At 46.1% G+C, this 12,167-nt stretch overlaps 1 protein-coding gene across 2 annotated transcripts in view; it reads right to left on the bottom strand.

Moving 5' to 3' along the window:
* Nucleotides 1-12,167, bottom strand: part of LOC140731756 (sodium- and chloride-dependent GABA transporter ine) — a 123,165-nt gene that overhangs the window by 2,840 nt on the left and 108,158 nt on the right. For both annotated transcript variants that reach the window (XM_073053523.1, XM_073053522.1), the window contains exons 10-12: nucleotides 10,494-10,593; nucleotides 6,677-6,777; nucleotides 5,590-5,757 (exon numbers count right to left, since the gene is read on the bottom strand). In XM_073053523.1, coding sequence (XP_072909624.1) covers nucleotides 5,590-5,757; nucleotides 6,677-6,777; nucleotides 10,494-10,593 — 369 coding nt within the window. The remainder of the gene's footprint in view (nucleotides 1-5,589; nucleotides 5,758-6,676; nucleotides 6,778-10,493; nucleotides 10,594-12,167) is intronic.

Here is a 12,167-nt window from a genome sequence, read left to right as displayed (position 1 = left end):
TCTCCCAGTGCCTTCAAGTGAGGACAACTGAGATCACAGTCATATTACTATTAGTTTTTAAATGGCATGCTGATGGGTTTCTGCATCTCTGGTCCTCTAATCACTTAGAGATGAAGCAATGTTTTTAAATCATAGTTGCAAATCTTCTTCACTTTATTTCTCAAAGGTTGGTGGAGTCGATCTTTGGTTTTAAAGCAAGGGAGGGGGCTGATTCATGATAAGCAAAGGGGTGAAAGGTTACCAGCATACATGAGAATGCAGAATGGAGGTTACAGTCAGATCAGTTTAGGTCTCAGTAAATGGTGGTGCAGGTTATACTTCATTCTGCATTGTCACTGTTTGTCCTACCTCAGTGCACAAACTGTGTAATGAATTGATCTGTATGGACAGTATGCAAGACAAGCTTTTCATTGTATCTTGGTACATGTGACAATAATAAACCAATTGCAGACTTGAAAGGCTGAGAGGCCTACTCCTGCTTTCAACTTGTCCCTGTGTCCTTCTCAGGAAGCCATTTTCTGAGAAATCTGATCACTGAGTGCCACGTGGCTTAAGTTCGAAGTTCAAAGTACGTTTATTATCAAAGTATGTATACATTATACAGCCTTGAGATTCGTCTCCTTACTGGCAGATATAAAACAAAGAAACCCAGAACAAACCCATTAAAAGCAAAGACAGTCAGAGACCCAAAGTGCAGAGGAAAAAACAACAAATCATGTAAATTCCATCTAATCCAGAGAAAATTGTGCGCTGTATGCAACTACTTCCTGATCAAAATATGGCAGGTGTGAAGATCAGCTGAGGCTTTGTGCTGAGATTCACTCATGGCTGATTTGTGTGGTGGTGTTATTCCCTGTATGGCATTCCATTTGGAGACATGCAGGAGACAGAGCTCAATATCCTGGACCACACATACAAAATGCTGGAGGAACCCAGCAGGCCAAGCAGTCAACATTTCGGGCCGAGAAACTTCTTCACGTGCCTCGGAGAAGGGTCTCGGCCCGAACCATCGACTGTTTACTCTTTTCCATAGACGCTGCCTGACCTGCTGAGCTCCTCCAGCATTTCGTGTGTGGTGCTTTGGATTTTCCAGATTTTCCTCGGTCTGTCAACATCCCGGAGGTCATTGGGTACTCCTGGGGAAACCATAATCACAGTCCTCCAGCGATGAGTTCAGATAACAAAAATATCTGCCAAAATAAATCTATGTGGCTCTCTTCCTTTACCTTCACCGACTTGTCCCTCCCTTCTACTGACCTTCTGTGAGTGAGTGTGTGTGTGTGTATGTGTGAGAGAGAGGGAGAACACAAACTGAAACAGGCCCCCTTGGTCCATGCCTACTATAAAGCATCCATTTTTACCCTAACCCCTTCTCCATCCAGTCCTTTCAGATTCTACCATTTATTTACACACTAGGGCAATTTACCAACAATCCACTTGATTTGGGGAAGTGGGAGGAAATTAGAACACCCAGGGGAAACCTGTGTAGTTGCAGGGAGAGCGTGCAAACTCCGCACAAACAGGCATCATTGGAGGTCGGAATTGAACTGGGGTCACTGGAACCACGAGGCAGTAGATAAACCACTGTTATGCAGTTGGTCTCTAATCCACCCCTTCCTTCTCTCCACAAGTGCCCACCTTCTCCCTGATACCCACTCATCACTGGAGCTGTCATTAGACCTGATATTCACTGCTCCAGAACAAGTACTATGCTGCCCAGATACCTGATGGATCAGTGGATCCAGCCAAATATGTACTTGGCTCAGGCCTTTGACAGACTCCCAAGTGAGGAAGACTGTGCAGGACATTAACATTTTGTTTTAAAGATGAGACCATTATAGGGCCAGCATTTTCTGTACATCCCTAAACTGCCCCCGGGAAGGTATCAGTGAGCGACCTTGAAAAGCTGCAGTCTGTCTGGTGAAAGGTACTGTCCGGTCCTGGGATTGGATGTCAGTGCGGGCAGGAGGCTCGTGGACCGGCGAGTGGGCAAGCCCAGAGCTTGAGCTGGAGCTTGGAGTCCTGTTATTGGCCAGTCCTGGGGTTGACACCAAAGATCAAAGCCCGAAGTTTGAGCAGAAGTCCAGAATTCGAAGCCCGGAGACCGGAGACTGGAGCTGCCAGTCCTGGGGTTGGAGGACTGTCTGTGTAGATGAGTGGGTGGGAGGGAGGAAAGTGGGGGGGGGGTTGTTTTGCTGTTGTTATTTTGTTGCTTGTTCTGTTGTTTTTTTGTGTGTGTGTTCAGTGTTGTTCTGCCGAGTACTGTGAGCGTGCAATGTTGGCGTTAGAGTATGCAGCAATACTTGCGGGCTGCCCCCAGCACATCTTTAGGTCGTGTTGGTTGTTAAAGCAAATGACACATTTCATGGTTTCTCTTCAATGGACACATGATAAATGTGAATGTTTGGATCTGAACATCACTGCACTGCTGGGGAAAGGGAGTTCCAGGATTTGGACCCAGGGACCAGCAAAATGGTTCCATCAGGCAGGTATGTGACTTGGAAGGGAATCACCTGGGCGGTGGTGTTCCTTTGGCCTCCTGGGTGTTAGAGTTCATAGCTCTGGGTGAGTGACAGCAGCCTGTTTTGTAGATGGTGTTCTGGTCGGGTGGCTGAGGGAATGAACGTTTGGGGTGGAAGAAATGGGTATTGATTTCTTACTGTCAGAGATACAGTGAAAAGCCTGCGTTGCATGCTGTTCATTCAAATCAAATCATTGCAGAGCGTGTTGAGGCAGTACAAGGGAAAATGACGACAATTCAGAATAAAGCATAAAACCTCGAGAGGAAGTGCAGCGTGGGTAAAGTGCAAGATCATAGGGAAGTAGATTTTGAGGTAGAGTCCCTTATCGTATGAGAGAGCGGTTTAATAGTCTTATAACAGCGGGGCAGAAGCTGCCCTGGCGCCTGGTGGTCTGAGCGTTCAGTCTTTTCTATCTTCTGCTCGATGGAAGAAGGGAGACGGGAGACTATCCAGGGTGGGGGAGGGTGACTTCTTAGTCCTGGGTGGCTCTGCGTTCACATCTAGGTGAGTTAAAGTATTCCATCAGATGACTCCCCTGCAGATGCTGAAAGCATTTCAGGGTGGCAGGAGATCACTGCTGGTTACCCAGCTTCCGATCTGCGCTTGTAGCTATGGCGTTTATGTGTCCGAGTTTCTGATCAATGGATGCTGATGGCGTGGGACATGGAAGTGAATGCCCAGGGAAGATGGCAAGACTTCCTCTTGTTAGAGCTGACCACTGCCTGGCACTTTCCTAGCATAACTATTACTTGGTATTTATGCCTTGTCTCGCTCTACGCAGGCATGGACTGCCTCATCGTCCGAGGTGTTGAGAGTGCAATTGGACATTGTGCAGTCATCAACAAAAATCCTCACTTCTGACTTATTGAGGGAAGGTCCTTGATGGTGCGGTTGAACATGGCTGGGCCTAGGACACTGCTCTGAGACTGAGCATAAAACTATTCAATCCATGTTTAACTTTCACACCCTCCTGTTCATCTCCATCTACCCCATCCTGTGGTGTGACCCAGCATTTCCAGGAGTGTGTTCCAGTTTCTTCGATGTGGATCGGACCCTTTTAACAACAGTCATCATTTGCACTGAAGAAACTCTGTTGATGGAAAGGAATATTCTCAAAGTATTCTCAACAAAGTTTGTCATTTACCCACAGAAGGAGATGAATAAAAGTATGGCCAGATGGCTAGGTTTCAAACTTCCGGTTAAGATGGCGCTACCAAACGTGTGCAACAGCCCTCTGGTAGCTAAAAAGATAAGAAATTTGACTCAAAACATCACTATCACATATCCCGAACACCTTATCCCATATTCTTAATTGCCACTTAGAACCTAACCCTCTGATTGCTCTTTTTGGTACCTTGGGTGAGACGGATATACATTTGAGTCCGACTAAACGTCGAGCATTATCTTTTGCTTCTCCTTTGGCTAGACATTTAATTCTTCTTAGGTGAAGAGATGTTGCCCCACTCACTCATGTTCAATGGCTCAATGATATTATGTCCTGTTTAGACCTTGAAAAAATTCACTACTCACTTCTTAATTCGGACATGAAGTTTCCTAAAGTGTGGGGACCTTCTCTTGAATATTTTCATAACTTTTCTTTAGTTTAAGTTTTTTTTCAGTCCCTTACTTTCAGCTTTCTTTTTCCTTGGCATTATTATCTTTTGTTCTTATTTTCATTTACAGTTTTGGGGGTTTGAATGCTCCAATTTATATTTCCTACATCTTGCAGTGGTTGGTCTGGAGTTTTTTTTTTCTGTGGGGGTGGGGTGGATACTAACTCTACATGACTTTATTTTGGGTGCTTTTTCATCATTAGTTTGAACCATATTATTACTGTATGTTTATCTTGCACTGTATTAATCTCTTATTTTGTAGTTGGGTTTTTGTCGTAGTAATTGTGGAGATGCATAAAAAGATCAATTTTTTAAAAAATATCACTAAAAACACCTTTTCTCAGGTAATTTGTGTTAAATCATTGCTGCAAACAGTGAAGGGGCGAGCGATGGCGAGGCGAGTTCAGGGGATGAGCCGAGATGGTGTGTTGCAGAATCGTTGCAGATGGAGTTCTGATGCCGTTATGAATGGCCTGGGTGTGAGGTTGGATTGCTCTGACCGCCAAGCTGATCTGAAGTGCTTGAGAGCGGCTTCGGGCTGGGTGGCGAAATCTGGGCCCCGAGCGAGGCACTGGGCCGTGTGGCCTAGGCCTGGAGCCATGCGCGGCAGCCGGGTCCTAGTGAGAGGTACGATTTGCTGTCTAGACAATTTAAGCGCCAGCCCAGATCGGAGGCAAGAGCCGATTCCACTCGCTCTCCATGTTGTTCACTCCTCCCTCCAGGGTGCTGGAGCCTTACGCTGCCCATTGTTTGATCAATTTAAATGCTGACTCAGATAGACAGAAAAGACAAGGTATCGGGATCCAAGATGAGAGCTGATTTTGCTCTCCATGATGGTTATTCCTCTCTCCATGGCACTGAGGCTATGAAAACTGCCCGGCTGGTTGCTGTGATCCGTGCCCGCTAATATGATGAACTGATAAGTGAGGCTTTGGGCCTACTCTGGGCTGCTCTGAGGTCCGAATCTGAGGACTCAATTTTGGTTCAGAACGTAGTTGTTCACTTCAATTGTTCACATAATTTTTTAATTTTTTCTTTCTCTTGCACATCGGGTGTTGGTCTTTTTTTAAAAAAAATTCTTCAATTGGGTTCTTTCAGGTTTCTTGCTTTGTGGCTGCTTGTGAGCAAACAAATCTCAAGGTTGTGTAATTTATACAGATTTTGATAATAAACGTACTTGAATCTTGAGGAGTGAATGAGGAAGGAAGCAGGCAGATGGAGGGGTTCAGGGAGAGATTCCCGAGCTTGGGGCTTTAACAGTGGTCAAAGCTTCTGCTTAGTTCAGGGATGTGTTCTCCAACCAGAATCTTTAATCGGCCTCTATTTCCCCAGATGCCCGCCCACCTGCTGAGCGCTTCCAGCATTTTGCGTTGAAGTGCAGACGAGCTGGTTTACCCACACTCTGCTTTCAGGGCCGTCTACGGCCACTGACACCTGCTGATGGGGCAACTCACCTGGCAGAAGGAGCCTTTGGATGTGAGCAGTGTGTGGAGAGCGCCAATCGGAATCCAAACCAGCGAAGCGAGGGCAATGAACCAGCCGAGGCCCTGGGCCCACCTCGGGTAGATGTAGGTGCCGTAACGTGCAGGCTCAAATTCAAGGACAACGCACACAGCGAGGACCTGAGGGGGGCAGATGAAAGGGCCAAGGAATTAAAGAACCAAAACATCCAAATTCAGGCAGTGTTCTGCCAACAATTTCTGACAGTAATTCTGGATGATTATATTTCACGTTGGAGGATCCTAATAGTGAGGGGCAAAAGAATTTGCGGAAACCAAAATATTGCTGGCGGGCTGATGGAATGACCAGAGCTTCTGCAAGGAGCTCGTCCACAAAGCAGAATCACAAACTGTTCAAGGCATCAGTCCTGGTAGCTGCCTTGGGAGGACATTGATGCTTCTAGTAATAAGCAGAGATAAACCAATTTAATTGAGTAACATAGTGAGACCAGAGTGGATTAAAAAAGTTAATATATAGCAATATAAGTTAAATTAGCTGGACCCACTAATGTTGCTCATATTTCCTTATGATGTGGAGGAAGCCATTCAGCCTGTCAACTCTACACTGTCTGTTAGAGCAAATCCATCGATCCTGACCCCTACTTATTTTCCTTGTGACCCATCGTGTCTCCCACACCCATCCACTCCCCTTCGGGTTCTTTCGCCTCTGAGTCCGGGCGCTCACAGCAGCCATTCGTTCTACCTGCATGTCTTTGTGGCCTGGGAGGAACTGGAGGCACCCGGGAGAAACCAACTCGGCCACCGGCGGGGCATGCAAACTCCACACAGACAGCGCTTGAGGTCAGAGGCCGAGTTGAGTTGCTGGAGCGGTGTGGCAGCCTCGCCTCTCCAAGCTTTGTGGATTTTATTTCATATTTCCAGTATCTATAATGCTTTAAATATTCAATTACTATAGACCTGGGCCTACCACATTCAAGCCAAATCTTCGCCCATCAAAAGTCATTGGTTAAAACTAGACTCAAATGCCGCAGGGCCACGTGACGTACACTTTAAAATCTTGAACCAGGTAATGTGAACTTACCAGTACCAGTATGGGAGACAGCACAAGCCAACACACACGGATGTAGATGTTTGGTGGTTTTCCCAGCATCTCTGTGATGTTCTGTGACAACCGAGAGACTCCTTCAAAACAGGAAACCGTCATTTGTAAAATCACGCCGCAATTTCCACGGGCAATAACAACGTAATGCCGGGTCAGGGTGTTTTAAATCGAAAGGACCTCTTCGAAAACAAAACAGGTTTTGCATTCTAGCAATCGCCCGCTTTAAATGAACTGGTATCATGGCAGGAAGAGTCTGGAAGACTTTGACCAGGTTTGGCAGCAGTTGGAGCCACTAAAAGGATTCAGCGTCAGTGACAGATTTTCGATGTTGATGTAGTGTGGGTCAGAAAAATATATCCCCTGCTCGCTGTCAATCAAGGCTGGCGCACCTCGCAGATGCGTGTTTATCCCGCTGCTCTCCTCTTTCTATACCCACAAATGCGTGTCTAGTCACAGCTCAAACGGTACCTGTAAATTTGCCAGTGACACTATTATTGTTGGCAGAATTTCGGATGGTGACGAGGAGGCGTACAGGAGCGAGGTAGATCAGCTGGTTGAGTGGTGTTGCAACAACAGTGTCAGTAAGACCAAAGAATGAATTGTGGATTTCAGGAAGGGGAAGTCAAGGGATTACGCACCAGTCCAGTCCTCATGGAGGGATCAGAGGAGGAAAGGGTGAGCAGCTTCACCTGAGTGTCGACATCTCTAAAGATCTACCCTGGGCTCAACATTTTGATGCAATTACAAAGAAGGCACGACAGCAGCTATATTTCATTAAGAGTTTGGGAGAACTAATATGTCACCAACTCTTGCAAATTTCTACAGATGTACTGTGGGGAGCATTCTAACAGGCTGCATCACCGTCTGGTATGGAGAGGTCACTGCACAGGATCTGAAAAAGCTGTAAACTCAGCCAGCATCATCACCAGCATCGAGGACATCTTCAAACGGCGATGCTTTAAAACGTGGCATCCATGGTTAAGGACCCCCCCCCCCTCCCCATCACCCAGGGTCTGCCCTCTTCTCACTGTTACCATCAAGGAAGAGGTTCAGGGGTCTGAAGAAGCAATGTTTCAGGAGCAACATACTCAATATGCTGGAGGAACCCAACAGGTCAGGCATCATCTATGGAGAGGAATAAATAGCCGAGGTTTTGGGCTGAGGTCCTTCATCAGGTCTGGAAAGGAAGGGGGAAGATGTCAGAATGAAAAGATGGGGGCAGGGGAAGGAGGACAAACCACAAGCTGGAAGGTGATAGGTGAAGCCAGCTCAGGGGTGGGTGGGGGGGGATGAAGTAAGAAACTGGGAGGTGATAGGTGGAAAAGGCAAAGGGCTGGGGAGAGAGGAATCTGATCGGAGAGGAGATTGGACCATGGGAGAAAGGGAAGGAAGAGGAGCACTGGGACAGGTGATAGACAGTTGAGGAGAAGAGGAAGAGGCCAGAGTAGGGAATGGAATAAAATGGAAAGGGAGGGGAACAAAGTTACCAGAAGGAGAAATCGATGTTCATGCCATCAAGTTGGGGGCTACCCAGATGGGATATGAGGTGTTGCTCCTCCACCCTGAGAGTAGTGTCATCATGGCAGAAGAGGAGACCGTGTACCAACATGTCGGAATGGGAATGGGGATCGGTATTAAAATGATCGCTCTGGGAAGGTCTGAATGAATGGCAAAAGGATTGCTATGTTCCAGGAACAGTTTCTTCCCCTCCAGCAGCAGATTTCTGAATGGACAATGAACCCATGTACACTACCTCACTTTTTTTTTTCTTGTTTGCACTACTTATTTAATTAAAATTTTAATAGATATTTCTCATTGTAATTTGCGGTTTTCACTGTTACGTATGGCAATGTACTGCTGCCGCGAAACAACAAATTTCATGACATATGCCGGTGATATTAAACTTGATTACGATTTGCCACTTGTCTGGAAAGAGGTTGCAGGCAACAGTAGTCTTCACTTTCCCCCTGCAGGATGCTGTCTGCAGGACTAAACTGCTCAGATAACGTGAAATGAATTAGTACAATGCAAATCCCACCCCCCTCCCCCGTTTCTGCATGTTTCATTTCTCCTAAGAGATCTTGCTTCTGCGAAGATAATCTCGAAATTTGCAGCTAATGTCTACAAAACCAAAACTTTCCCTCAGCAAACTCTTTGACTTACTTAAGGAAAATATTTCCAAAGTGGATAGATAATGGAACTATGTGTTGTATAACATTAAAAAAAACACCAAATATTCTTGCGTATTAAGCATGATCGGGCTACTTGCCAACAGTGAAAGTTCACTGCTCCTTACTGGGACGTCCCTGCGGATTGAAGGTAACTTACAGCCACTCTAGTTCTGCTGGCTTTGTGATGGTTGACGTGGGAATTACAAACTTCCCACAGAGAGAGCAGGAACCACCTGATGTCTGTCGGGTGATGCAACCCTTCTGCCACTAATGCAGGCCTTCTCTGTGCATCCAACGCAAGACCCTGAGGTTCTCAATAGCACCCTGACTGCTCCATCCCTACTCTGAGCAGCGATGGGGTCTGCGATTCCAGGAATTAGAGGGGATGTGTCATTTTTCACAGAAGCTGTCAGTGTATCTCTGATCTCTTTCAGCATGCAGTGCCTGACCCGGGACCCTGTTGCTGGGCGTGGAGGTGACTATTATGACTGAGTGTAACTGTGGATGTTGGTCTAGGACAGGACTCTGGCAGTGATTCACTCATCGTCCCAGTGAGTTTGGAGATATTGTGGCGATAATGGTGCATTCCTGTCCCCGAGTTCGCTCTGCTAGGTGGCCTCGGCCTCAGAAGGACCCTTGGAGGGGAGTGATCACCGTAGGCAGCTGGATTGCCAGGGTATTGTGTCAGGTCCGAGGCCCGGACCTTCAAACAGAAAGTGGAGCTTATTTTCAGCTTCAGTCCCTGCTTACATTGAATGGTGGCTTGGGAGATATGAGAAATGCTTTATGTTCTCCGGCATCTTTTATTTTTAGAATTTGGGCAGTGGGGCAGATCGAAAGACTTGTGTATCTTCTGCTGTGCTTTGGTGAACAAGCTGACAATAGCTTGGAGTTGGCCCTCTAAGCATGTGCTGTGTCACGACTGAAGTTCTGCTGATCTTGGACCAGGATCATCCAGACATCTCAGGACCAAGGAGGTCCTAACTGTTTTTTATCTTTCTTTCTCTCTCTCTCTTTCTTTCTCTCTCTCTCTGTCTTTCTCTCTCTCTCTCTCTCTCTCTCTCTCTCTCTCTCTCTCTCTCTCTCTCTCTCTCTCTCTCTCTCTCTCTCTCTCTCTCACACACACACACACACACACACACACACTCACACTCTCATCATCACTCTCACTTGACTGTGAGCAGGATGCATCAGGTTCTGTGCAGATGCAACCGTTGTCCCTGGATGATCAGGGGGGCAGCTGGGGTAGCACGATTAAGCCCCCGCCATCTCCAGCACACAGATCGTGGTTGCTGTGAGAAATCATTTAATGTGACATCCTTCTCAGGGTCCTGAGTTGTGATTGGCCCTTCCAGTGCCTTCTCATTTGTGGATGCATGTCACCTTAATAGTTCCAGCGCAGTGGGGTAATTACAGGAGGATAAATTAAATTTAATTCCCATAACGATCAGGGTAAAGATTGATATCTGTTACCTTGTTTTCCATTGCTTGATAGGTTTTGCATGACAGTGATCATACCAACTGCTTTTCAGCCAGGGACTGCTGTACGTTATGCATTTGATACCAATCAATTTGATCAAATCTATATTAACAATTGTTGACAATAAGACTGACAGTGGACTTACCATAAAGCCAACAAACTGCGAGCACCTCACAGAAGGTGAGGAAAACGATGGATACTTGGGCGGTGTAATGGTCCAAGAGCTGGAAAACGTAAATCCCACCCTGAAACGACATGATGTTCGAGGCATGTGATGGAGACAGGATGTTACTGGTGTGCCAATGCTCAAATGAAAGATACCAAGATTAAAATAAAACACACAAGAATATTGAAAGAGCGGAGGAAGACCATTAGAAACAAATAAGCATGATTAATGGACAATCATTAATATATCCCTCTGTAAGATGAGGTATTAAAGGCCATAAGACATAGGAGCAGAATTAGGCCATTTGGTCCATCAAGTCTGTCTCGCCATTGCATCTTGGGCGATTTATAATCCCTCTCAACTCTATTCTCCTGCCTCCTTCCTGTAACCTGTGACACCCATACCAATCAAGAACCTATCGATTTCCGCCTTAAATATAGTCAACGGCTTGGCCTCCACAATCGTCTGTGGCAATGGATCCCACAGATCCACCACCCTCTGGTGGCTAAAGAAATTCCTCCTCATCTCTATTTTAAAGGGACATTGTTGAGTTCTGAGGCTGCACCCTATAGTCCTAGCCTCCCTCACTATGTGATACACCCTGCCCACGTCCATAGAGTGAAAAGAAAGTAAACTGGAGTACCCATGGTCATTTTTATTGACGCATATTGGTCCCTAAATAAAATATAATATTTGAATAAGATGAAGCATTAGATGAACAAACCATAAACTGGAATGTGCTCTTCTCCACTGAAAGAGCACTGTACCCTCTTCAATGTACTAATTTTCCTTTCACGGTCGAAATAGCAAATACTATTTGGATTACGGATTAAAGTGACTGTGATTTTTATAAATAACCTGGATGAGGAAGTGGAGGAATCGGTTAGTAAATTTTCTGATGAAACAAAGGTTGGAGGTGCTGTGGATAGTGTGGGAGACTGGCAAAGGTTAGCGGGACATTGATAGGATGCAAGACTGGGCTGAGAAGTGGCAGATGGAGTTCAACCCAGATTAGTGTGAGGTGGTTCATTTTGGTAGGTCAAATATGATGGCAGAATGTAGCATTAATGGTAAGACTCTTGACAGTGTGGAGGATCAGAGGGATCTTGGGATCCAAGTCCATAGGACGCTCAAAGCTGCTGTGCAGGTTGACTCTGTGGTTAAGAAGGCATATGGTTCATTGGCCTTCATCAACTGTGGGATAGAGTTTAGGAGCCAAGAGGTAATGTTAAAGCTATATAGGACACTGGTCAGGCCCCACTTGGAGTACTGTGCTCAGTTCTGGTCATCTCGCTACAGAAAGGATGTGTAAGCTATAGAAAGGGTGCAGAGGAGATTTACAAGGATGTTGCCTGGATTGGGGAGCATGCCTTATGAGAATAGGTTGAGTAAATTTGGCCTTTTCTCCTTGGAGCAACGGAGGATGAGAGGTGATCTGACAGAGGTGTACAAAATAATGAGAGGCATTGATCGTGTGGATAGTCAGAGGCTTTTCCCCCAGGGCTGGAATGGCTAGCACAAGAAGGCACAGGTTTAATGTGCTGGGGAGTAGATACAGAGGAGGTGTCAGGGGTAAGTTTTTTTACTTAGAGAGTGATGGGTGTGTGGAATGGGCTGCCGGCAACTGTGGTGGAGGCAGATATGATAGGGTCT

The sequence above is a fragment of the Hemitrygon akajei genome, chromosome 8 (assembly GCF_048418815.1).
Source record: "Hemitrygon akajei chromosome 8, sHemAka1.3, whole genome shotgun sequence".
NCBI classification, from domain to species: Eukaryota; Metazoa; Chordata; class Chondrichthyes; order Myliobatiformes; family Dasyatidae; genus Hemitrygon; species Hemitrygon akajei.
Note: the sequence above shows the minus strand (reverse complement) of the source record. Positions and strands in the feature narration are given on the sequence as shown.